This window comes from Pseudonaja textilis, chromosome 2 (genome assembly GCF_049901715.1).
Source record: "Pseudonaja textilis isolate UNSWEBS1 chromosome 2, rPseTex1.2, whole genome shotgun sequence".
Classification (NCBI taxonomy): Eukaryota; Metazoa; Chordata; class Lepidosauria; order Squamata; family Elapidae; genus Pseudonaja; species Pseudonaja textilis.
This window is the reverse complement of record NC_141991.1, coordinates 136,267,158-136,291,022: the sequence shown is the minus strand read 5'-3', so window position 1 is coordinate 136,291,022 and position 23,865 is coordinate 136,267,158. Positions and strand designations below refer to the sequence as shown.

Sequence of the window (23,865 nt, the reverse complement as noted above, 5' to 3'; positions counted from 1 at the left end):
TCCTCCTCCCTCTCTCTTTTTTGCTAAGGATAGCAAAAAAAAAAAAATCAATTATAACACCTTGCCAGGTTTTGGAGAAACACAAATATATTTTTCACCACTTTCAAATGCCTCTGAAACAATCAAGCAGAGGAAAATTGCACCCTCTTCTTTTAAGTCCACACGTAGAACTTTATGGAAATAACGGACAAGTGGCAATCATTGTAATCGTTACTGCAGGCAGGCAAAGTTGATGAAAAGGTGGATATTGTTCTTTAACCATCCGTGGCCAGATCCCAGTTAAGATCAGCATGAAAACAAGCCAGCCAGAACCAGGCTCAAAATGAAGCACCCATGATATGAATCACCCAGAATGAAGCCACCCCAGAACAGAGGCAAGAGGCAAGATCCTGAGCAATCAGTCTGGAGCACCAGGCACGTCACAGTTTCATGGTATCCCTATCTCTGTTTCTTACCGCCTGACCTTTGGGACCCAAAGGTCCTGTTGCACCTTGTGGCCCAGGTGGTCCACGTGGGCCAGGAAAACCAGGAGCACCAGCAATGCCAGGACCACCCTGTTAATCGAATCAAGAAACCCAGAGTTAGGAATGAGAAATGCAGGTGGATTGAGACACAACAGGATATTCAGAAAGATCCCTGCTGATGTTCAGAATTTCAATAGGTAGCTTAGACCAGAGATTCTGTCAACATTCCTCAAGTCTTCCAAAGTCTCCAATTAGCTCTGCCTTTATTTCCATCTAATGTGCTACTTACTGCTGATCCTTTGGCACCAGGGATCCCGTCATTTCCAGGGTTTCCCTAAAAACAAGAAGAAATCTGTGAGCAAAATACCTTTTAAAAAAAAATGATTGTCATTTCAGAGATTTTCAGAAAATAGTTCACTTAACTTTACTGAATTGCAAGTTATTGGTAAACTGCTATTTTCTCTTTAATTAAAGTTATAAAAGATTATAAAATATGAAATGTAATAATGTGTTTAACACATTAATTACTCCTAATATGCAATTTAATTGAAACCCAAAAAATTATCTTATACTGTACATATCTTTTGATTAGAATATGTTTAATATTGTAGAAGAGCAATAGTTCTTACAATAACGAACTATAAACAGGTGGCATAAACCACAAAATCACTCACAACCATATTTTTTCCTTCCCAAGTGAAGAAACCCAAAACAGCAATGGGTAGTATAATTCTGATCTTGAAATATGTACAAGTAATTTGGAGTAAACAATATCAAATGAACAGTTATTTAATTTGCAATTACAGCTTAACTTGCCATTATGGTTTTATAAAAAAAAAATAGAATTTGTTTCCAAAATTCTTAAAACCTCAGTAGCTACAAAGATTCAAGGAGTTTCTAGTATGAAAAGACCGGACTTGTCAGTTCTTATCTTGAATTCTCCAAAATTCTTGCCAATACTATGATTTGTATCTCATTAAGAGATACAGATGCTTCTCCTCTCATTTGTAGGCATATTTTATTTTCTTATAATCAGTTCAACGTGGGCAAATGAAGGAGATAATGGGCAAAAGTGTACGAAAATGTGGCTTTTGTACAAACCTTCAGAGATAACTGTTAGCAGAAACTAGAATGGATGAAATACTTTGCATACTACATTTGGCTTTGAAGGACCAGATTAAAAAAAACACAAGGCCCTATTCTAGCATTGAAATGTTGTGCACATTGCTGGTGGCTTATGAATTTAGAATTCAGAATTGTAAGCCAAATGGTAGGACAGGTTTCTAGATACATACAGTAAACCTAAGATTTAGCAGACTAATAGAAGCAAAGAAGGCTCTGTTAAAGCAAAATGTTTGCTAGATCCAAAAGAAATTTTAGATGTATATCTTATGTACATTTTATGTAAGTTTAAAATGGGAATAGGATTTTATGCATATGTATTTTGCACATTTTATCAATTTTGCACAAATGTAAAATGGCAGGTGAGACTTTACGCATGTCTAAAGCTATAAATGGACAGGGGTTTTTTGTTGCATCCAAAGTCCACTAAACTAAGGTCCGTGAAAAGTGGGAGAATTTGCCAATTACAAACCACGGTAATTTCTCCCACAAACTATGTCTGAGTCTATATTCATGTTCATTCACATATTAATAGCAGCAAGAACAGCCATTATTCCCAATCATCAGCTAATGTCTAATCAAGCAGAAAGCAGGAAAAAAAATGTACACTGTGGTCTCCTCCCTGCTGACATAGAAAAAGGCTGAGGACTGTACGCAACCTGTTGGTTGTAGATGGCCTAGGTGTGAATTAAACCATCTTCACCTTATCTGAAGATTCTGGATCTTGAACATATTTTAAGAACCAAAGTACTTACTGGAGGTCCTGCAGGTCCCGGAGAACCAGGGGATCCAGATTCACCTCGAGAGCCTTGGGCACCCTCAGGGCCACGAGCACCAGTGGGACCAGCTTCACCCTGAATAGATATAAAGAAAGGAACATGAATTACTACAAAACAAAAAGGGCACAGCAAAGATATCCACGAAGAGAAGGATGCAAAAAGGGCAGACCATGGAATTCATATAACCCACCTCCATTCCTATTTTGCCACTCAGAACTTCTCAATGGGGTTGCAGAGGCAAACATTTGAGGTTCTTTTCACTGGGTGGTTGAGAGGAGTTTTAGGGGCAGAATGACCGCCTTAAGAGTCTATAGAGATTCTCAGTCATCCAGGTCATGGTTGTGTCAATCCAAGAACCGATGAAGCTTCTTGGATGAGAAGCAAAACGTATTCAAGGAAAAACAAGGAGAGTCCAGTTGCCTTTTGGAAAATCACTTTTGGGATTGCCTTAAGTTTAAGGCACTTCTTAAAGTTCCTAAAAACTCTCTCCTATGAGCGATGGCCTCACCAATCATTAAGAGTATAATCCTCCATGTGGCCTGCATAGTCTAATAGAACTGATAGACCCTGGAACTGATAGAAGTTACACACTTCCTGCAGCTGGACAATCAAAGGCTTTCCTGGGTCATACTATTAATAAGCATTTAAATATCATCAGGAAAAAAAACCTACTAGATTCTTTGTAACCTATACGAATAATCAGGCTGTATCTTATAAGAAGAGCTTGGTGACTGCAACTTTGGGGCAATAACTTTCCTCTCCATTTTCCACTATTTTCAGAAGTTACGTAATTGCCCTACATTGGTTCTTTAAAAGAGACCACACTTAGATCTCACATTTTTTCTGTAAAGTGGTATAAAGCTGTGATGAATAAAGTGGTCTAAAACCTGGGATGCAAATTTGGATACATTGATGTAGGGATCAGCTAGGGATTCTTGCTGATCAACAAGCTCAGCGTCTTAGCCACTGAGCCACCGCGTCCCAGTCATATGATATGCCATACGTTAAATAAATAAACTGTGATGCTCCCAATGTGAAATATTTTATTTAAAATAATATAAAACAGGCACTCATAAGAGGCTACCATGGCTTCTGGACAAGGATCTCTGATATTTTGACTAAGGAAAGGAATTCAAAAACATGCCTAGAATGAGAGGCAGACCAGAGAGGAGGGAAGAGACCCTTATTTTTTATGAGTAACTTGGACAATTTTTTATGAGTAACTTGGACAATCTTACTCCTTAAATTGCAAAACCTCAAATTAAAACATTTGGCCAGGCATGTTTTTAATTTTTATTTTGTTTGTCCACTTCTTTCCCACCTTCCTTTTTGGACTAGATCAATTAACAAAGAGCTCTGGAGAATCCAAAAACTTACACACACACTTGTGTTATTTCGTACCAAACTTTTACGCTTTTCCATTCTTGTTTTTCCCACAACTCCCAAAGAAAGCACCATTCCTAAAATGCAAAATGCAAATACTCCTCTCCCCTCCCTCACCCCATCTTATTATCTGTGACATTCCCTTCAGAAGGATTCTTTTCTTCATCTTTTGTAACAAGGGCACTTTGTTAATGAAGAAGACCCATTGTTAGTTCTTGTGGGATACTGCACAAGGGGGCCTCATTTCCTACCATCTCTACCTCCCCTCACACATATACACATGGCCCCTTCACTGTCTAGTAACCCTAGAAACCAGTCCACTAGCAGATTAGCACACTAAAATCAGAAACCATGTGGTTTTGGGAATTCCCAAGGGAAGGCCATTCTCTCTGGCTGTCTCTGTGTTTTCCCTCGCCCTAATTAGCCTTACAATAAGAAAATAACATTATGATAGGTCTCTGGGGTGGGGGATGGGATGGAATTGATCCTCTGATTGCCTTGTCCCCTTTAGTAAAAATCTAGTTTCTGTTCAAGCTTAGGGCAAAAGGTGGCCTGGGCCAAATACTCAGGAATATTTGAAAGGAATATGAAATACACTGAGGAATGAAGATACCGTTGAGAAAGAATTGTGATACACATAGAGGAGCCAATAGTACACAGAAAACAGAGCCTTCTTTTATAAGAGTTGATTCCATCTGAACACAGAAGTGTCTAAGCATGTGAGCTAGTTCACAGTCAGCAATTTCTACATCTGTTCTCAAACTGATGGTGAATGAATGCGTGAGTGGGATGACCTGTGGCAAGAGAAATATTTAGCAGAAAATGGATATGAGATTTTTTTTCCACCAAGGTATTTTTCAGTCTCAACTATTATTCCACTTATGGATTTGATAATCTTTGCAATATAGATATTTCAACAAACCTTCCAGTTGAGGAAGTGAATGGGAGAATTTTCCTCGATCTAAAATAAATTATTTTGGCCTGTGGTCTTAAAACACATTATTAAACATATTCAATAATAGGCCTTAAGTCTGGTAAGGATATTCCCTGTAGAAACAAAATCATCGTTACAAAAAAAAACCCAAACCAGTAAATTGGTTCATCTGTCACCAACTCAAAGTTCTTCACAATATCCTATATAGAATATTCACAAGCCTTATATTAGCCACTATTTCAAGACATTTTCTAAAGGTCTTGAAAAATCCCCATATCTGCTTTCTCCTTGTACTGTTTCTTAGCTAGACTCATTGCTTTTCCATCTCACTGCACCAAATTATGCACCCAAAGAAGCAGATAAATCAGAACAAGACAGGACAGGATAAAATCACAAAATTCTTCAGTATAATCCATATTCCTTTCAATTCTCAGGCCTGTCTGCCCCCAAAAGAAGTAAATCCTCAAAATAAACAAAATGGGCCTTGAGAGATCTATTAATATAGATCCAGCCTATACAGGTAGTCCTCGACTTATGACTACCATTGAGCCCAAAATTTCTGTTGTTAAATGAGACATTTGTTAAGCGAGTTTAGCTCCCTTTTATGACTTTTCTTGCCACAGTTGTTAAGTGAATCACTGCAGTTGATAAGTTAGTAGCTTGGTTGTTAAGTGAATCTGGCTTCCCCATTGACTGTGCTTGTCGGAAGGTAGCAAAAGGGGACCACGTGACTTTGGGACACAGCTATGGTTATAAATATGAACCAGTTTGCCAAGCATCTGAATTTTGATCACATGATCGTGGGGATGCTGCAAAGGTGGTAACTGTGAAAAACAGTCATAAGTCACATTTTTCAGTGCTATTGTAACTTTGAATGGTCACTAAATGAACTGTTGTAAGTTGAGGACTACATGTACTTTCTTCCTTTAGAAAAAAATTCAGGGAGATTAAGTCTTTTTTTCTTTTCTCTATTCTTCAGATGGATAAACTAATAAAAAGAATGAAAGATGCAGAGTGTTGGGTTAGCATAGTTGCATGCAGAACGGTGGGAAGCGGATGCAATTTATGCTATACAATTGCAGAAACATTACTTTGGCTTTGAACTTGAAGCATGACTTGCCTTTGCACCTGGAGCTCCTGGAAACCCTGGGCCACCAGAAGGGCCAACAGGTCCCTGAAAAAAAGAAAAGAAAACAAGTGGCTTTAGTGAGCTTGGGAAAAAGCAGAACCGGATTCTTTTGAACATCTAGAATTTTGATGCTCATTTAAATGGTTGTGCACGTCACTCCTAAAGTATAATAACTGAATTATCTAAATGTGGTAGTAGACAGTTGTAGCTGAACTGAGCTTCCTGGCTGAAACAGGTCTTTGGTCAAACTGAATCAAGAAATAATGTTGCTAATGTTTTTAGTTACTCTTAGATTTAATAAAAAGAGCACTCAACACCCTTCACTGTCCCAGTTCTCCACCTGTTCCAAATTATTATTTTTTTGTATTTAGAAGTTTGGTCAGGAAAAAAAAAATCTTCTTATAATAATGTAGAAAGGTTCAAATAAGGAAAATGTGGATGTAAAAGATGCTGTCTGGAGTTGGGTAATATATTTATCATAATCAACTGAAATAGCTTGGATATTATTTGGATTTGAATTTGGTATCTATGTCAGATCCAGTCTAGTTTCAAAGTATAAGGTTTGTTCCTTGTTTTTAACAAGCTACCTTCAAAGAGTCTACCAAGTCAAGCTGCTCCTCTTTGTGCAACAAACAGAAAATCATCTACCTCAGTTTTTACTCCTTCCTTTACCACTCTGAAGCGGTATCTTTCTAGATATCTTTAATTTTTGCAAGAGAAACCTTGTTCTTTGCAGCTTGCCTTAGTATTCCTTAATACTCCCCAGTCTTGTTGCATCTGTTCAAAAGGAAAATGGCCAAATGGATGTTGCTTTGACCATCAGGCATCTTCCTCAGATATCTACAATAGTTTTCCATCTCCTCACATCCCAGTTCTAGTTTTTCTCAGCTGCAGTGACCATTGGTGTACAGGTGTATATGCGTGTGACACAATAATAGGCACAGTATTGCATCATGCATATATAAAAAGGGCAGGCCTTGAATTGCAATGCCACACCTGCCATTTTACAGATTTTGATATCCTTGTGGATACCTATGCTTGTTCCTCCACCTTACTTTACTTTGACTTCCTACACTGTTTCCCATTTTTGCAGGCTCTTGTCCTTCTCTAACTATACCATCAATCAGCAAAAGTCTCTTGTTTTTTTCTGGTTACATAAAAATGTTCATATGAAGACAGGGCTTCTCATAGTTTTTTGTACCTGGGAGAGCAGCTCCTGTTTCCTCCAGCTTTCACAACTTGTGTGAAAGATAATATGCCTCAGAATGTTTCTTTGTTCCTTTAGTAATCATTATGGTTTGTTACACAATCAGCCAGATGTTCAGACTGGATTTGGCATTTTTATCCAACCATCAAGTCCTTCCCAAGGATCTGGGGTAGGCAGATGTCGATATTTGATGGCATTAAAGGCATTGTCAGTATAAACTGACTAAAGCTGCCTTTTGCAATTGACTGATGGTAATTTTGTAATTTTGATGGGATTCAAGTGCTGCTTCATCTGTTTTGGGATTGTACCCAAAACACCTATTACTATCGTTATTGCTGTTATTATGAAAACACCTTTTTTCATCTTTTAAATACCACCTTATGGGTTTTTTTTCCTTTTTGCAAAGCTTTCATCTTAATTCTGAAACAAAGCATTGTTATCAGATTGCAGTCTTTGATATAGAGCAGGGGTCTTCAATCTGGACAGCTTTAAGACTTGTGGACTTCAGCTCCCATAATTCCTCCTCCAGTCATGTCAGCTCGGGAATTCTGGGAGTTGAAGTTCACAAGTCTTAAATTTGCCAAGTTTGAAAACCCTTGGTATAAAGGATAAGTTTTACAATATAATGTTGTTGCCTTTCATGTCATCACTGGTATAAGTGATGAGAGGAGAGGATTTTATTTTTAGAAAATATTTTTATTTTTAGATCATATTATTATAACAATAATTTAAATAGTATGACCATTTTTTCAGAAGGGAAGAATTAAAATACTTAATTACTTACCGGTGGACCAGCTGGACCAGGGAGACCATCATTACCACGAGCACCCTGTGTGAACAAAATACTGACTCAGAAAAATATACTTCGTCATACAACAGTATTGTTTTATTGGAGTTTTGCTGCCACATGAATTTAGAATTCCGAGCAAATCTTTAGCTATCTAATAGCTGTTAGAGTCGTACTTCCTTGTTCTCCATCAGTACACTACATCTGCTCTGGACAGTTGGAGGCATACAAGGAAGCCAAGGAGGAGAAAAAGGAAGAAAAAATCTGTTACAGGAGTAGAAATCTGCTCGCATACTGCTCTAACTCATGGGGCAAAATGGAGTATGTGAGAAGGTAAGTGCTCATGAGAATACAAGCAATGAAAAGATCTTTGAGGCTCGCTCCTACAACTTCCCAGCTCTGAAGACATGCAACAGCTGGAATACAAGGGTCTAAATGAGCTTTCTTTCAACTTCAAGTTAGATATGCTACAGTTCTATATAACTCTTCTAACTCTTCTAGAAAAGTTTCTGATTTTTAATATTTATGTCTTTGGTTCACAAGAGAAAAAAGGGAAATCATACTAGCCTTGAAAAAATCATGGCAAACAACAGCAACATCCTTCAATTTAGGACATCTGAGTCATATCTATGGCTATTCTTTGTATAACAGGTTTTAGAAAAGATTGTATTTTACAGGATTGTAGTTCTAATCTCACACAATCCCGGAGCCTGAGCAGGGCCTCTTGTGAGGAGTCCTTCTCTGCAGCTAATGGGTTGACATTCCTGCCCTCCTGTAACTAAAGACTAATTGCTTGGCCTAGTTGCTTCTGTCTCAGGCAACAGGCCAGGAAAACAAATGGAAAGGTGCAGCCAAAGAGTCACGTGATTCTTCTTTGCACAATCCAAAGCCCTCAAGAGGATGCCATCAAAGGACTTAAAGCAAAACAAAAAGCATGCCTCCTTCACATGCCTCCCTTCAATTATAGTAAAAAACTAAGTTTGTGCAAACATAACTCCTTAATGGGTCAACCACTCAGATACCTCAGAATAGCTTTTGATAAGACCGTTCTGTGGTTTCAAAGAGCAAATCCAGAGGATCGTACAATTGCAAACAAAACATCTTATCGAGTTATTTGTAAACATCCCAACTTTATAGTTTGAATAAAATCATTTGCTTTCTCCTTCAAAAGTTTATATTCTACTATGTTTAAAAGTGTGCTTGTTGTTGTTTTAACAATCACCATTAAAAAAAATTGTTTCTCCACCACAGGTATAAACTGTGTTTATATTTGGTGAGTGGTAAGAAACTTACAAAAATTACAGTGATGACCGTCCTGTTGCCAAGACTCATGCAGTGGCAAAACCAAGGAAACAAGAATGACATAGATTTTAGGAAATTATATTTAATACTGGAGTAAAACAGGGAAGGTTTTCAAGAGTCATTTCCCACCCTCAAATATATTATAGTCAGTCAGTAAAAACAAAATCTCTTTTCATTTCTGCCCCCCCCCCCCATTTCTCGAATCAGGACTTGCCTATTCTGAGATGAACCGAGTACCTTATCCCTCACTTCCCCTCAATTTCTTACATCTCTTCAATATGATGGATTTAAATTTAGTCATAGGAAACAATAAATCCTACTGTTTATTCTGGAAATCTGACTTACTACTGTTGAGTAACTTGATTACTTCAGCTCCTTAATTTCTTCAACATTTCAAATCTGCACAGATAAACAGTCTGGAACCTGGGCCAAAAACAGCCCTGCTGGGTTTTATAATGACGATTAGAGAAATTTTACCATGTGGTAAAAAAAAGCCAAAAGAGACTTCAGGCAATGTTTAGTACAGTGGCAAATGAGAGATCACATCTTGAGGTGTGAAATGGACCAAGGGGACAGTTTATTTGAGTTACAGCTCTGTAAAAATATCTGCACCTGAAACTCAGCTTTGTTTTGCACTGTACTCACAGCAAATTGCAGAATTTATCCACTGACATTAGATAAATCACCATTTCTGAGACCAATTGGCTATGCAAAGTTTTTGAAAAGATTAAATGGAATGGATCATGTATGTCATCTTATGCGCCTTGCAGAAGGAACAGGGCAATCAATGTTGATTCCTGCTGATTGCCTGGACAGGTCCCTGCAGTTTTCTTGCTAAGGCTTTTGTGAAATGGTTTGCCCTTGTCACTTTCCTAGAGCTGAAAGAAAGTGGCTGGCCCAAGCTCACTCAGCTGGTTTTCTGCCTAAGGTGGAACTAGAACTCATGGTCTCCCAGTTTCTAACCTGATGCCTTAACCACTATATAAACAGGCTCTCTACTAATCCTATAAACTCTGAGATTAAGCATTGCAGGTACATCCAAATTTACAGCTACATTAATATGCTATTTTATTCTGCCTTTCAGAAAGTGCTTCTAGAACCATTAACCTAAAAGCTGTACTTCAAAAGGCAACCCTCGCTACATGTTGTTTATGTAATCTTGTGCTCTATGGTACTTAAGGAAAGGCAGGTAGAAAGAAGAAAGGAAGGAAGATCTCAGTGCATTGCCTTTTCTTTTATTGCAGCCTTCCTCAGTCTGGGCAACTTCCAATGTCTTTTTTAAATAGCCCAATCATTTCTTGGAATTTAGGCCCACACAACTAGAAGGTGTCCAAGACAGGTTTAGCACAAAATTCAATCCTATATTTGAGGTCCAGATCACAAGGTAATTACATCGGTTTTCTACATAAATGCTTCCCTTTAATTAACACCGCTTTTGTACAGCTTCACTATTCATGGCACAGTAAATGCTACCATCCTTATTCTAAGGGTATATTAAAAAAAATATATGTGCTTTGCGTGCAGAGCCACCATAGTACTGCTTTAATGTTCCTTCATTCTTTACATTAAGAGGATACACCGTTAGTCCAGGAGATTGAATTGGCCACAGCGAATGAGATGGCAATTGCCAAGAGGGGAAGGATTTTCTGCTGAAGGCATGGATGCGTGTATACATTCTGTAGCTGAAAAAAAAAACCTCAAGCAACATGTGCAGGGGGCAAGATTTGTTAACGTTCAACTTATGCTGATACTTACAGCAGCACCAGATGGGCCAGGGCGTCCTCTTTCACCTGGAAGGCCACGGGGACCCTAAGGAATAGTAGAAGCAAAAGTTTAAAAGGTATTACAGCCCTACTGACCTTCAAGAGAGCTACCTTCTGAAAACTAATAGCCTGTGTGTTTTATCTTCCAGTTCAACAACACTGGACCGAATTTGCACTGGCCATGGTAGATGTGCAGGCACCCTCTATACCATTGCCGAATTGTGACTGTGGGACCAAAAGACAAACTATTCAACATAAGAGTGACAGAGTGCCAAAAAAGAGCCTATAATGGAGACTTTGCTGATTTCCTGGCTGTGACAAATGACGAAAAAATTGTATCTGTAATCTAGACATGTTTTATATTTATATCACTCCTTATCACCCATCCCCTCCCACTTGTGACTATATGACTGTAACTTTGTTGCTTGTATCCTTACGATTTATATGGACTGTTTCCTTGTATGATTTGATTGCTTATTGTACCCTATGACTATCATTAAGTGTTGTACCTGATGATTCTTGACTCTTGACAAATGTATCTTTTCTTTTATGTACACTTAGAGCATTTGCACCAAGACAAATTCCTTGTGTGTCCAATCACACTTGGCCAATAAAGAATTCTATTCTATTCTATATTTTATATTTTGTATTTTATCTCCTTTGTTTTTATTTAATGTGATGTGAATGTGCCATGCGATTAATAATAATAATAATAATAATAATAATAATAATAATAATAATAATCCAATGGAATGCCTACTAGGATATACAAGCAAGAGATACAATGAGAAAGATCTGAACACTGTAGGATTCTATTGTTTGTGTGTATGCATTTTCCACGATTGATACAGTGCATGAGCACATACATGCTAAAAAAGCATAGGTAGGAAACTACTGTACATGAGAATTCTACCTGTGTCATCTAGATTCCCTGGAACTCAAAATGTAAGTGCAGTCTGTTTGCATTAACCTATGGGGACGCAAAGAACCTATGTAGATGGACAAAGTATGCTCTATATGAATAATCAGATGTGGACAATGGCCAACCTACAATGTTGGTGTTGTGATAATGATTTAAAAATAACTAAGCAATAGATCCTCACCATAGGACCAGGAGAACCATTCTCCCCAGAAGATCCAGCTTCACCCTAGAAAAAAAAGAAACAATGGTAACTAAACTATTATTAGACATTTTATCATCAAACCGTCCAAGAAAACGCAAAACAGATTGGGACATCATGGTTGACCTCAGCTGCAAAATCATTACTAAGTGATGGCTGAGCATTTCAACACATCTTCATTAGATTCTGTAAGAGGTGAGTCAGTTCCAGCTTGGTACCTAAAGCTTGGTACCAACTTAGCCATGTTTTGATGACACTTAATCTCTGGTCAGAGTACAGGTAGTTGTCTGTAGTGATCATAATTGGGACCTGCAACTCAGTCATTAAGCCAAGCAGTTGCTAAGTGAAACCAAGACTGTGCTTATCTTACTTCAGCTTTCCTTTTCTTTACAGACTTGCAAAGATCGTAAATGTGTGAACACTGGCTTCGAAGTTACTTTTTCATCACAGTCAGAACTATGAATGGTAGTTAAATCAGGCAGTTGCTTAACAAGGGGTACTTGAAGTGAATTCTCTTGCTGCAAAAGAACTCCAGTTTTCTAGAACTGGAAGTTACTGAGGTAGAATGTGCTCTGGATTCCCTGGAGGGAGATCCTATATTCCAAAAGAGCAAAATTTAGATAGTTGGGTTGGGAGGTAGAGGTCAAGACAGCTCCTCTCTTGAAGTTCTCAGAGTATATTTTTAATGATGCCAATAGTTTCTTTTAGTTGGGAAAGATTTCTGTAGGTCAACTGTTCAAAAGTATCAACCAGTGGAACAGCTTGCCTTCAGAAGTTGTGGGTGCTTCATAACTGGAGGTGTCTAAGAAGAGAATGAACAGCCACCTGTCTGAAATAGTATAAGGTCTCCTGTTTGAGCAGGGGGTTGGATTAGAAAACCTCCAAGGTCCCTTCCAGCTCTATTCTGATTGATTGATTGATTGATTGTATATCACAGTAAAAAGTAGGACCTGGATGTCCTGTGAATCCTCATGCATATTCCTTCTCAATGCAGGTGTTTTAATATGCAATACCAATTATTTTTAAGATGAATAGGGTGGCTAGAGATATCATAATGCAATGGGTAAGAGATATCACAGAGGTTAGCAAAAGGAACACCAATTGGTGGCCATAAAATAATACATTACACAGCACTGTGTCAATATGGCATAATTAATATTGTTTTCAAGTAACAAGTTTTTGCTGGGTAGTTTAAAAAGAGAAAACAAATGTAAAAATGTTTTTAAAAAATGTTTTTATAGGAGCAGAAGTTGATTACTGATCTCATTCTTTAGTGTCTGACTTGTCATCTCTGGTGAACTGATTTCCATTTCAGTAGAAATCAGCATCCTTTTAACAGGGAGTTTTTCTCCCTTCTATACTACAATAACCGTATCTGCTCCCTTTCACAGAACTTCCTTGGAAAAAGAATCTAGACTAGCAAAGTGGCAGCTGAGATTATTTTTCTATCAAATGAATTTCAATCTAGGAATGATTAATATTGCTTTTCCTGCCTGCAACCACTGGATTCAGCATCACTGAAGCTTCCCTTTTAAAAAAAGTAGGAATTGATAAGTTATAATTTACAATTTGGGAGTAGGCGGGAAATGAATAACATGCACCAATAAATGTAAGCTTAACAATATGCTGAAAGAATAGTAGGGTTTTCACCAATCATATCTTAGGATGGGAGTTCTCGATCCTACCTTAGCACCTGGAGCACCAGCCTCTCCTTTAGAGCCATCTAAACCAGGATATCCCTAGGAAAGAGAGAGAAGCATAGGGATCAATTCCGAATTAAATTAAAATTTAAAAATCTCAACTACAGAATACAAACTTACTCTATGACCTTTGACACCAGGAAGACCTGGGGTCCCAGGGAAACCTCGAGCACCCTAAATTTAAATGAGAAATTAATTGGTTAAAAAAATAGACATGCTTTCTAAAACACACATGCAATAATTCCTACATTACTGCTAACTTCATAACAGATAAAAACTACAATATCTGCAAAAGCTAAAGGAAAAACCGGGTTTCTAATTCGATAATCATTTACATAGAACCTAGACCAGTCGGAACCACAGATGTTTATCATAATAGAAGAAAACAAAGTCTGTCAAGAAATGGCCTTTATAATCCTTCGTTTCCTTCTCAATCTGATTATCTTCACCATTAAAGGGAAGATAAGAATATTTTGCTTGTTCTCTGTTATTTAATTTCTCCTTTCAGTAGCCTGATTTAACATTAGTCCTTAAAGTTTAGGATATACAGAATTACAATGATGCAGTAAAGATACCCCCAAAAGCAGGATGTTATTCCTGCCCACTTAGCATCATGAAGGTTGCAATTTTCACCAGAAAGAGAAAAGAAAGATACTTTGGCCCCAAAGACTATAATTTTATACTGTGCCTCTTATAACCTGTAAGATAACATAGGAGGATTGTGGTTTCTGAATCTAGCTTTCTAAACTGATATGGAGGACACAGCCATACCTGAGGTCCAGGTAATCCACGCTCTCCTGATTTGCCAGGTTTTCCTGCTTCACCCTGAAAAAACATAAAATGGATGTAATTTTACTTAGGAAGGATCCAATTTACATAAAATATATCAACGAACAAGTGGATAAGACTCATCAAGACTCTGATTGGCTGGGCCTGATCTGTGATAAACCCCAGCATTCTATTGTCAAAACATTGCAAATCCAGAAGGACATCTTTATTTTTAAAAGTATGGGATGTGGTTTTCCTTGCACAAAGAAAAATACAGAAGAATCAGACAACCCTTGACTTTCTTCCTCCTTCTCAAGAGCCCCAAAATTAGATTAGGTACCATTTTAAATGAAAAAGAACTAAATTTAGACCCTCGTCACTTCAGTGTTTTGGCTGGATATTTTCCCTTTATAAATGTTAACAGTTCATTCCTAAAAAAATATATGTTCAGAAGCAGATTAGTGCTATGGAATTGTCTATTTCAGGGTTAGGCAACTGGAACATTCTAAATGTCAATTCCATTGAGTATAGCTGTGTATGTACTGTACATATGACAGGCAAATAGAATCTGGAACAAAATAGTGCTATGTGGGATGTTCCTGGCTAGGTGGGCAGTCATGTCCCTTTCTATTTCATTCTTCCCTAGTTTTTAGCTTTCTGGGTTTTTTTCCCCCTTCTTCTCAACAGTGGATCAGCCAGTGAACGTTCTCAGTTAATGAACAGTTGGAAGAACTGGATATATTTAGTCTAACAAAAAGAAGGACAATGGGTAGCATGATAGCAGTCTTCCAATATTTGAAAGGCTGTCATAGAGAAGAAGGGGCCAACCTATTCTCCAAAGCATCTGAAGGCAGGACAAAAGGTAATGAATAGAAAGAAGGGGAAATTTCCTGACAGTAAGAACAATTAAACTGTGGAACAGCTTGGTTCCAAAAGTTGTGGATGCTCCAACACTGGAGGTTGTTTAAGAAGAGATTGTCCAACCATTTGTCCAAATGGAATCCAGAATAGTATCAGGTCTCCTTGTTGGGCAGGGAATTGGACCAAATGACAGCCAAGGTCCCTTCCCCAGCTCTGTTATTCTGCATTTCTATTCTCAGTGGGTTGTTATGCAACAATTAATTCTTTCTTTTAAATGGTATACCTGTCTAGACCTTGGCTTCTGTCAAGTCTACAAATATCTTTCTCTTCAGAATAATTATATTAGAATCCACATCTCCCTTTTGAGAACAAAGATTTATTGGTGTAGGGTAATCGATATACACATCAAGATACCATTTTTAAATAAACATTTTAACCTAACATTTCTAGCAAACTCCTCCTTCACCTAAGCTGGTTCACCTATGCTGATCATAATACTGGGATGTTTAAGAAAATAATACTCACATCATCTCCAGGTTTTCCGGGTGGTCCAGGTGGCCCACGGGGACCCATTGCACCCTAGAAGATAAAGGAAAATATAATTGAGAAGAATGAAATATGAAACAAGGGGTTATAAGGACACATCCTAGACTTGGTATGGCATTAAACAACAAATGAGACAGTGGGACACATAACCTGGTTCCTTCAATATTAAACTCACCATAACCTGGGTTCAAATTCTGCCTCAGCAGAGAGCTTTCCAAGTCATGTTATTTCTTCCTACACCTGACTCAGGGAGTTAAGCACCCATTTCCTTGAAAACAGCTTTTTCAATACCAAGTGAACAGATATCTACCATGCGTATTAACAAGGAAACTCCTATGATCCCAGCAATTTAGTTTATCACAGTACAACTGCTTAGTAAGGGGGATACCATAGAGGAGTCTTTGTATGGAAAAGGAAAAAAAAACATTATTTGCTGTAATACAAGACCTGGGATTATTCATTGAAAGCAAACAGTGGGAGATTCAAGACAGATAAAGACCGATAAAGATTAATATAAAGACAACACATAACTCAGGAGTTGTAATGACCATAAAGTAATTTAAAAAGGGGAATAGCCAAATTCATGGAAGACAAAGTAACATTTTCAATTAATACATGGTAGGTATAAAGATGTGATGTAGAAGTGCACCAACAGATTAAGCATGGTCAGTCATATTCCTGAACCCACTAGTAAATGGGTTCTTCAGTTACACCACCAACACCCTCAAACATCAACATCTGCTTATACCAGATCCTTGGGAAGGACTCAACAGATACATAAAAATACTAAATCCAGTTTAAACATCTGGCTGACTGTGTAATCAATCATAATAATAAATAAGGATCGTTTTAGGAATAGGATTACAGCTTGCATGGTTTTCATAACCTTTCTTAGTTCTGCTTTGAACTGATATTTCATTCATTAGTTATCAGTGGGGGGTTTTTTAATAAGCAAATTATAAAAAATTAAACATCCACTCATCCCCTCTTTTAAAGGAAGGAAAGAAGAACCTAACAGACTGAAGGTCATTACAGGCCATTGGAATGCTGCCTAAGAGAAAATAATCAAGCCTTGTCATTTTCACCCCTATTCATTTTGAGCAAGCTACGAGATCAAGGAAATTGTTAAGCCAACATTCTTTTCACAGGGTATTCTGGTCTAGCTGAAAACCCAAGAACTCAATGGAGGTAGTGGCAAGTGTTCACTCCAGCGTGGGAATGGCCTGTCCCCAATACCAAGCATTTTCATCTGGAAACTGGCCTTAGAATGGTTCCTTTTGTACAGTCTAATTGAAACCAGCCATAAATTGGCTCACCTGCCAAAGACATTGGATTGCCTAGAACTAATAGGATTGCTAATCTAGAAGGGATACATATACATTAAGTGGAAATGCCCACACCTTTCAGATAATCTGTATATCATATACTGTCATGACCTCCCCATAGCGCAATAGTTTAGTCGATAAAGCAATAAGTGCCTATTTTAATTACTGGGGCAATAAAAAAAGTGTAACAGTTTAAAATGTGCCGCCCAGTAAATAATATCCAGGTATACAAATATAATAAAGTACTGTATATGAAATAAAACTTTCAGATTAAAAACATCAAAAACCGCAAAGCATTTATTGAAGGACAATTTATACAACCCAGTAATAAACTGAACAAAAAAGAGACAATATACATAATTCTAAATATAAAGATACAAGAGACTAAACTAATGAGATCTCTGGAAAGAAAAAATATCCCACACCAAATTAAACTCCTACAGTGTCAGCTTTCTATGTTAATTGTAAGAGAGAGGGGGAAATAAAATGGAATGTTGCAATACAACGGAATTTTGACTCAGCAAAATTCCTGACAAAGGAAAAGGGAAAAAAATATTAAAATCACAGAATGAGAAAATTATAGTGATTGATAGTGTAAACATTGAAATAAAATTTCATCAGTACAGTATTATACAATGCTATCTAAGAGAGAAGAAATTTCATTTGCAAGAAAAAATGAATGCTTAACAAATAAGATCTATCAAGTCAACAAATGCCTGAAAATGAACAATGAACGCACCAATAACAATAAGGGAAATTTGTGATGTTATAAAGAAAAACAAATAAAGACAGAACCTGTGGTCCAAATGAATCATAAGGCTTCTTATTATGATTATTTTGAAGATGAGCTTTTATTACCTTCCCAAAAAATGATGAACACATTTTAGATACTAGAAAGACACTGGATCAGTTGGACAAAGACATATGTAACACTGATTCCTAAAGAAGGATGGGATTTGTCTTTACCAAAAAAAATTATACGATAATATCTTTACTGAATAATGATTATGAGATATTTATAATTTTAGCTGAAAGACTGAAAAATGTCCTACATTATCCATAAAGATCAATGTGGCAATTAGAAGATAATATTAAAAATATTAAGGTATTAACTTGGAGCAATAATACAATGAAAAACAAACTGTCTTAATATTTCTTGATGCAGAGAAATCTTTCTATATTTTCAACTGGAATTTGCTGTTTAAAATTTTGGATGATACAGATTTCAGAGAGAACTTTATGGGTGAAATACTGTAGCAGTATACATCACAAACCACAAATATTGTGAATTAGGAATTGACCAAGGCTTGTGAAATATAAAAAGGTAGAGATACCCACTTTGAATACAGATATAAGAGAAGATGAGAACGTTGCTGGAGTGAAAGTTTTAAAGATTATAAAATTTATAAACTGAGTGTTCATCAATGATTTGGTTTAATTTTGGAAAACCCTTTAGTAGGGATAGACGTATTAATGGGAAAATTAAGAGAATTTGGTGCATTGGCTGGATTTAAAATTAATAAGGAAAAAAACAAAGATGTTGACAGAGAATATGAAATCCAAAAATAATTCCCTGTGAAAACAGGTTTTCGGATTGAGAAAAATAAAATATTTTGGTATTATAACTAACAAGATTTGTATATTATTTGAAAATAACTTTTAAAGTATGGAATGAAATTAAGAAGGATTTAACAAGATGAGGGAAATGACAATTGTCATTGTTAGGACAAATTTTTATGGTAAAAATGAATGTGTTACCTAGAAAGTTGTTCTTGTTTCAGGACAATATCTGTTTTGAGAATTGATGCATCATTTAAACAGTGACAGAAAGACATATACAGATTTATATGCAGAGGAAAAAAACAAGGATTAAATGAGAGATTCTCCAAGAAGGAAAGGAAAGAGAAGGACTGGGATTATCTGATTTTAAACTATATTTTGCTGCCTGTTGTTTGTTTTAGATGCAGGCATGGCTTTTGTTAAGAAATAAAATATTTTTAAATGTGGCAGATCATTATTTAAAGGTTGGGTGGCATGATTAGTCATGGTATGACAAAGCTAAGGTACATGTAGATTTTTTAAAAAATCATATTGTGAATGCCACACTACAAATATAGAACAGGTACAAACCCAGATTATACCCCAATACTTGTGTTGGCCTCAGCTCAAGAAACATGGGCAAAGAGAAATGGTTAATATATGAAGAGGGTCAGATAGTTTTAGTTTCAATGGTTCCCATATGCACAATTCAGAGAGGTTTAATATATAGTTACTAGGAACAGAATGTGATAAATCTGAAAATGAATTCTGTACAAATGATAGACACGTAATATCTACAATGTATACATTTTTGTTGAGATTTGGAAATAGAGGAAGAACAATTTTAAGGAATGTACAATGGGCCAAGAATGCTGTTTATAATATTCAAATAGATCAATGTGGAGAATGTGATTAAAAAATCCCAAAGCTCATAATTATCTGGCTGATTGGGCAAAGGTTCTGTAAATCTGTAATAAGCCTCTGCTCTTTAAATAGCATTTCCACATCCCCAAACCCTATATAATGGAATTGTTGGCTTCATAGTGTTAAAGTGAGGCAAAGTAACAAACTAGGAAGTCGGGATGGTTATCCCCAATTCTCTCTCCTCAAGATGCATCCCCCCTATTTTCCATTATTGTTCCCATTTCTCTCTTTTTGACCCCAGGATTAAAATTAGTGCAACTAGAGAAGGTTGCTCTGAGGGAAAGGACTGAGAGGAAGGAGAAAAATTGTTAAGCACAAATCATTTTTTTCCTGAAAGTATACATTGTTCTTTGTGTTACTATTAAGGTAATAAAGGGTTTTGCTGAGATGTGTTTAAAAAAGGAAGACTTCTTATCTTTCCTTTGCTTGATGAATCCATATTTATGACAGTTGTAATGTCCCAGGTCATGTGATCATCTGACAAGTAAATTCAATGGAGAAGCCAGATTCATTTAACAATCATGTTATTAACAACTGCAGTGATTCACTTAACAACTGTGGCAAGGAAGGTTGTAAAATGGGGCAAAACTCAACTAATAACTGTTTCACTTGGCAACAGGAGTTTTGGACTCAACTGTGGTCTTAGGTCAAGGACTACTTGTTCCACACATCCGTCATATTTAACCAGGGATAGCTTTTCTTTCTCCTAAACAAGACTTTCTCAGTGTGCTATATATAACACCAAAGAAGGCACAGTACTTTTATCTTTCCTGACGCTAACACCTTTTAAGGATCCTTAGACTGGGTATTTCAATCAGTTCTTCTATTGGCTGAAGTTGAAAAGAAATCTCTGCAGGCAAACATGGCAGTTAACATATAGCGATATATCGGTCTTTTGTGCTGAAAATGTCACACATTTTGTCTTTGGTTAAGACAACCCTGCTTTCTAGATACTCACCACAGAACCAGGTTCTCCGGGTTCTCCAGGGCTGCCTTGAAATCCTTGAGGGCCCTGAAAAATGGTGGTAGAAGCACTATCAGTGATCATCTCAAGATAGAACAATCCTTCTGTTTTTGTACTATATTATTTTCTGGATATACAAGGTCATCTAAGGAAAGTATCAAATTCTATACTCACAGGAGATCCTGATGGTCCTGGAGGACCCCGTGGCCCCATTGGTCCCTATATAAGAATAATAAAAAAGCAAAAATAATTATATCAATATTGTTATGTTTTATAATTGAAGCACAAGAGAAGAGTTGAGCCTGACTGAGAGTAGGGCTAATCTCATGGCTATTGCTATAATGTTAGTTAAAGGTAAAGGTTCCCCTTGCACATTTGTGCTAGTCGTTTCCGGCTCTAGAGGGAGGTGCTCATCTCCATTACAAAGCCGAAGAGCCAGAGCTGTCTGAAGACATCTCCGTGGTCATGTGGACAGTATGACTAAACTCCAAAGGCACACAGAACGCTGTAACCTTCCCACTAAAGTGGTCCCTTTTCTACTTGCATCTTTACATGCTGCTTTCACGAACTGCTAGGTTGGCAGAAGCTGGGACAAGTAACGGGAACTCACTCCGTTATGCGGCGTTAGGGATTCAAACCACTGAACTGCTGACCTTTCTGATTGACAAGCTCAGCATCTTAGCCACTGAGCCACCATGTCCCTACAATAATGTTGGTTAATGTCCTTTAATTCTCTCTTTCTCCCTCTGTATCACGCAGAACTATTTTTATTTAGGGAAGGCATGATGAGGTAAAAAAAAGCAAGCAAGTGCACACACACACACATACACTTGTCTTGGAAACAGTCCATGTTGACTAAGACTGAATTTCATTTACAGCTTGCCAAGAAATGCTGGATAGCAGAAATTTCCTACTGGATCCTGAAGAACAGTAGCTGCTGTCTGTCTTTGCATAACTTCAGCCCTTGATCCAAGGGAAACACCAATGGAGTTCCTGAAACAACCCTCTCTATTACTTCCCTATCTATAATCATCTGTTTCAAAGATTTTGGCACCTGCCCTCAAGAAGCTTTGGCAAAAAAAAAAAATATACAAAGGCCTACAGCTATTCTCTAAAACCGCTTGCACATTACAACAATCTGCTCAGGTTCTTGAGTAATCTGATAATGCAAACTAAGAAAATATTTTTTAAAATGAGCACGGCACTTTTATCTAAAGGCTCCCAAGGAACAAAATGGAAGGCCTGATGCGGTTTCCACAGGAACTGAGGTGAGATTCTGAGATCTCCCTTCTGTCTTTGCTCTTCAAACAATAGGTCCAATCGATCCTATGCCCATGCAATTCTTTCCAAGCAATATAGAATATCACATTGACTATGAACCAATTTTTGCTGGGATTGGGGGTATTAGGAAAATTGATGTTGCTATGACTTTGATGGAATCACTTCAAAACATAAAAACTTGCCCTGGTCCTGGGGTAGTTAACTGGTTATTAAACTAGGAGTATAACTTTTTTGAGTAACATGTTTTTTTAGAGGCTGGCTAATTGGTAGGATGCGGGGGGCAGGGGGGGGCTGTTGGTCTGAGCTCCAGGCTTGGCAGTTTGGTTGTGGATCTTTCATCACCACTCAAGGAAACATCATCAGTGTACTCTGAATTGTGCTCATCTGTCCGAACACTGGACTTTAAAAGACAGACAAGCACAATTCAAAGTGTATTGACGATATCTCCTCGAATGGTGACAAAACACTTTCAACCAAATTGCCAAGCTCAGAGCTCAGACCAACAGCCCCCTCCCCCATCGCACAAATTAGCCAGCATCTAAAAAAACATGCTACTCAAAAAGAGTTATAACAATCAAACTAACAACCTGAGCTACCGGTACTGACATTTGAATATTTGAATTAGTAGGAAGGATCCTTTTGATTTAAAAAAATAAATAAATGGAAAGGGGGTATAATATTATTTTCAATCAAGAGATTCAAAATCAAGAGGTTCTTGATGTATTAGTGTTGAAAGGCTAGAAAATGCCTTTCTTCTGAGGGCTCGATTTTCCTGCTGGGAGAGCTCCGGTGCAAGGACACAGACAACTGCTTGAAAGCTGGGTCTTTTTATTTTTCAGGTAGGCAAGAGATAGCAAGAAGTCTGCGTTCCTGGGGCTAGCCATCTTTGTATAATAAACCCCTGATTTTTATACTTTTTTTCTTCTTTTGTGTGTGAGTGCTTGTGTTTGTATTTCTTAATGTTTTAAATCCTGTCAAGGGTTGTCTTCATTTCCGCTGGAGGGTAAACTCCGCGGGGTGGTTTGATTGGATTATCAGTTTCGTCCTAATGTTTTCTTATATTTGTTTTGTGGCAATCTCCTGTCTGCTATGGAATTTATTTCGTGTCTTTTGTCTATTTGTTTTGCTGATTTGGCATGACCTGTTGCTTGTAAGGGATTTCTTTTTCTTGTTTCCCTAGCTTTCTTAATTACTTGGCTTTTGTCTACGGGGCTTCTTTCAATACCTTTTATTAAATCTCTTTTCCTATGCAAGTTTGTTTTATGGCTGGCCTGATGTTCCCTTTGGGCTTTTCCTGCTTGGGTGTCACCACTGTCCTCATGAAGTTCCCTTTCCACATTAGGTTGCACCATGAAAGTTAATCAACCATTTCTTAATGGCTGATATAATCTAGATAAAGTATGTGACACAGTCATTTGTCTGCCATTTCTTATTTTCAAAAGAAAAACAACCTGTGTAGTAAAGCAAACTGACTGAGAAGATGGAGAAATCATATATGTATAAATAATAACCTAATTCCTCAAATTAAGGCCATCTGGAGAATATCTTGTAAAATTTTAAGGTTAAAGCTCATATCACAATACAACCTGTTTCTTTTTGATAGCATAAAATTAATTTAATACACTTTGCTTGGAATCTTTACTGTAAAATTGAGTAAAAGTTGCACAACCTCATTCATTATCTATATTTATAATTTTTCTGAAAATAGTTTTATTTAAAACAAAATAAAAGGATAATAAGATTAAATAATAATAAAACAAGCATTAAGTACTCTTGATGTCTTCTTAAAAGAGGGAAATTAATATATCTGCTTTGTATATCTCCAAACCACTGTATCATTGTGAAAATTAAAATAATTAATTAAATAATTTGAAATATAAAATGAGCAACACAGCCATTGCTGATACTGCAATAGCCAACCAATTTTGCTGATCTCTTTTAAGGTTGTGAAAAATGCACAATTTCT

The 23,865-nt window shown here is 37.1% G+C and overlaps 1 protein-coding gene across 1 annotated transcript in view; it reads right to left on the bottom strand.

The window, feature by feature from the left end:
* The window catches only part of COL2A1 (collagen type II alpha 1 chain), a 79,842-nt gene that overhangs the window by 42,993 nt on the left and 12,984 nt on the right, over window positions 1-23,865 (bottom strand). The window contains exons 9-21 of the mRNA XM_087925421.1: window positions 20,793-20,837; window positions 20,613-20,666; window positions 15,846-15,899; window positions 14,463-14,516; window positions 13,812-13,865; window positions 13,677-13,730; window positions 11,974-12,018; window positions 10,863-10,916; window positions 7,803-7,847; window positions 5,803-5,856; window positions 2,342-2,440; window positions 754-798; window positions 456-554 (exon numbers count right to left, since the gene is read on the bottom strand). Coding sequence (XP_087781547.1) covers window positions 456-554; window positions 754-798; window positions 2,342-2,440; window positions 5,803-5,856; window positions 7,803-7,847; window positions 10,863-10,916; window positions 11,974-12,018; window positions 13,677-13,730; window positions 13,812-13,865; window positions 14,463-14,516; window positions 15,846-15,899; window positions 20,613-20,666; window positions 20,793-20,837 — 756 coding nt within the window. The remainder of the gene's footprint in view (window positions 1-455; window positions 555-753; window positions 799-2,341; window positions 2,441-5,802; window positions 5,857-7,802; window positions 7,848-10,862; window positions 10,917-11,973; window positions 12,019-13,676; window positions 13,731-13,811; window positions 13,866-14,462; window positions 14,517-15,845; window positions 15,900-20,612; window positions 20,667-20,792; window positions 20,838-23,865) is intronic.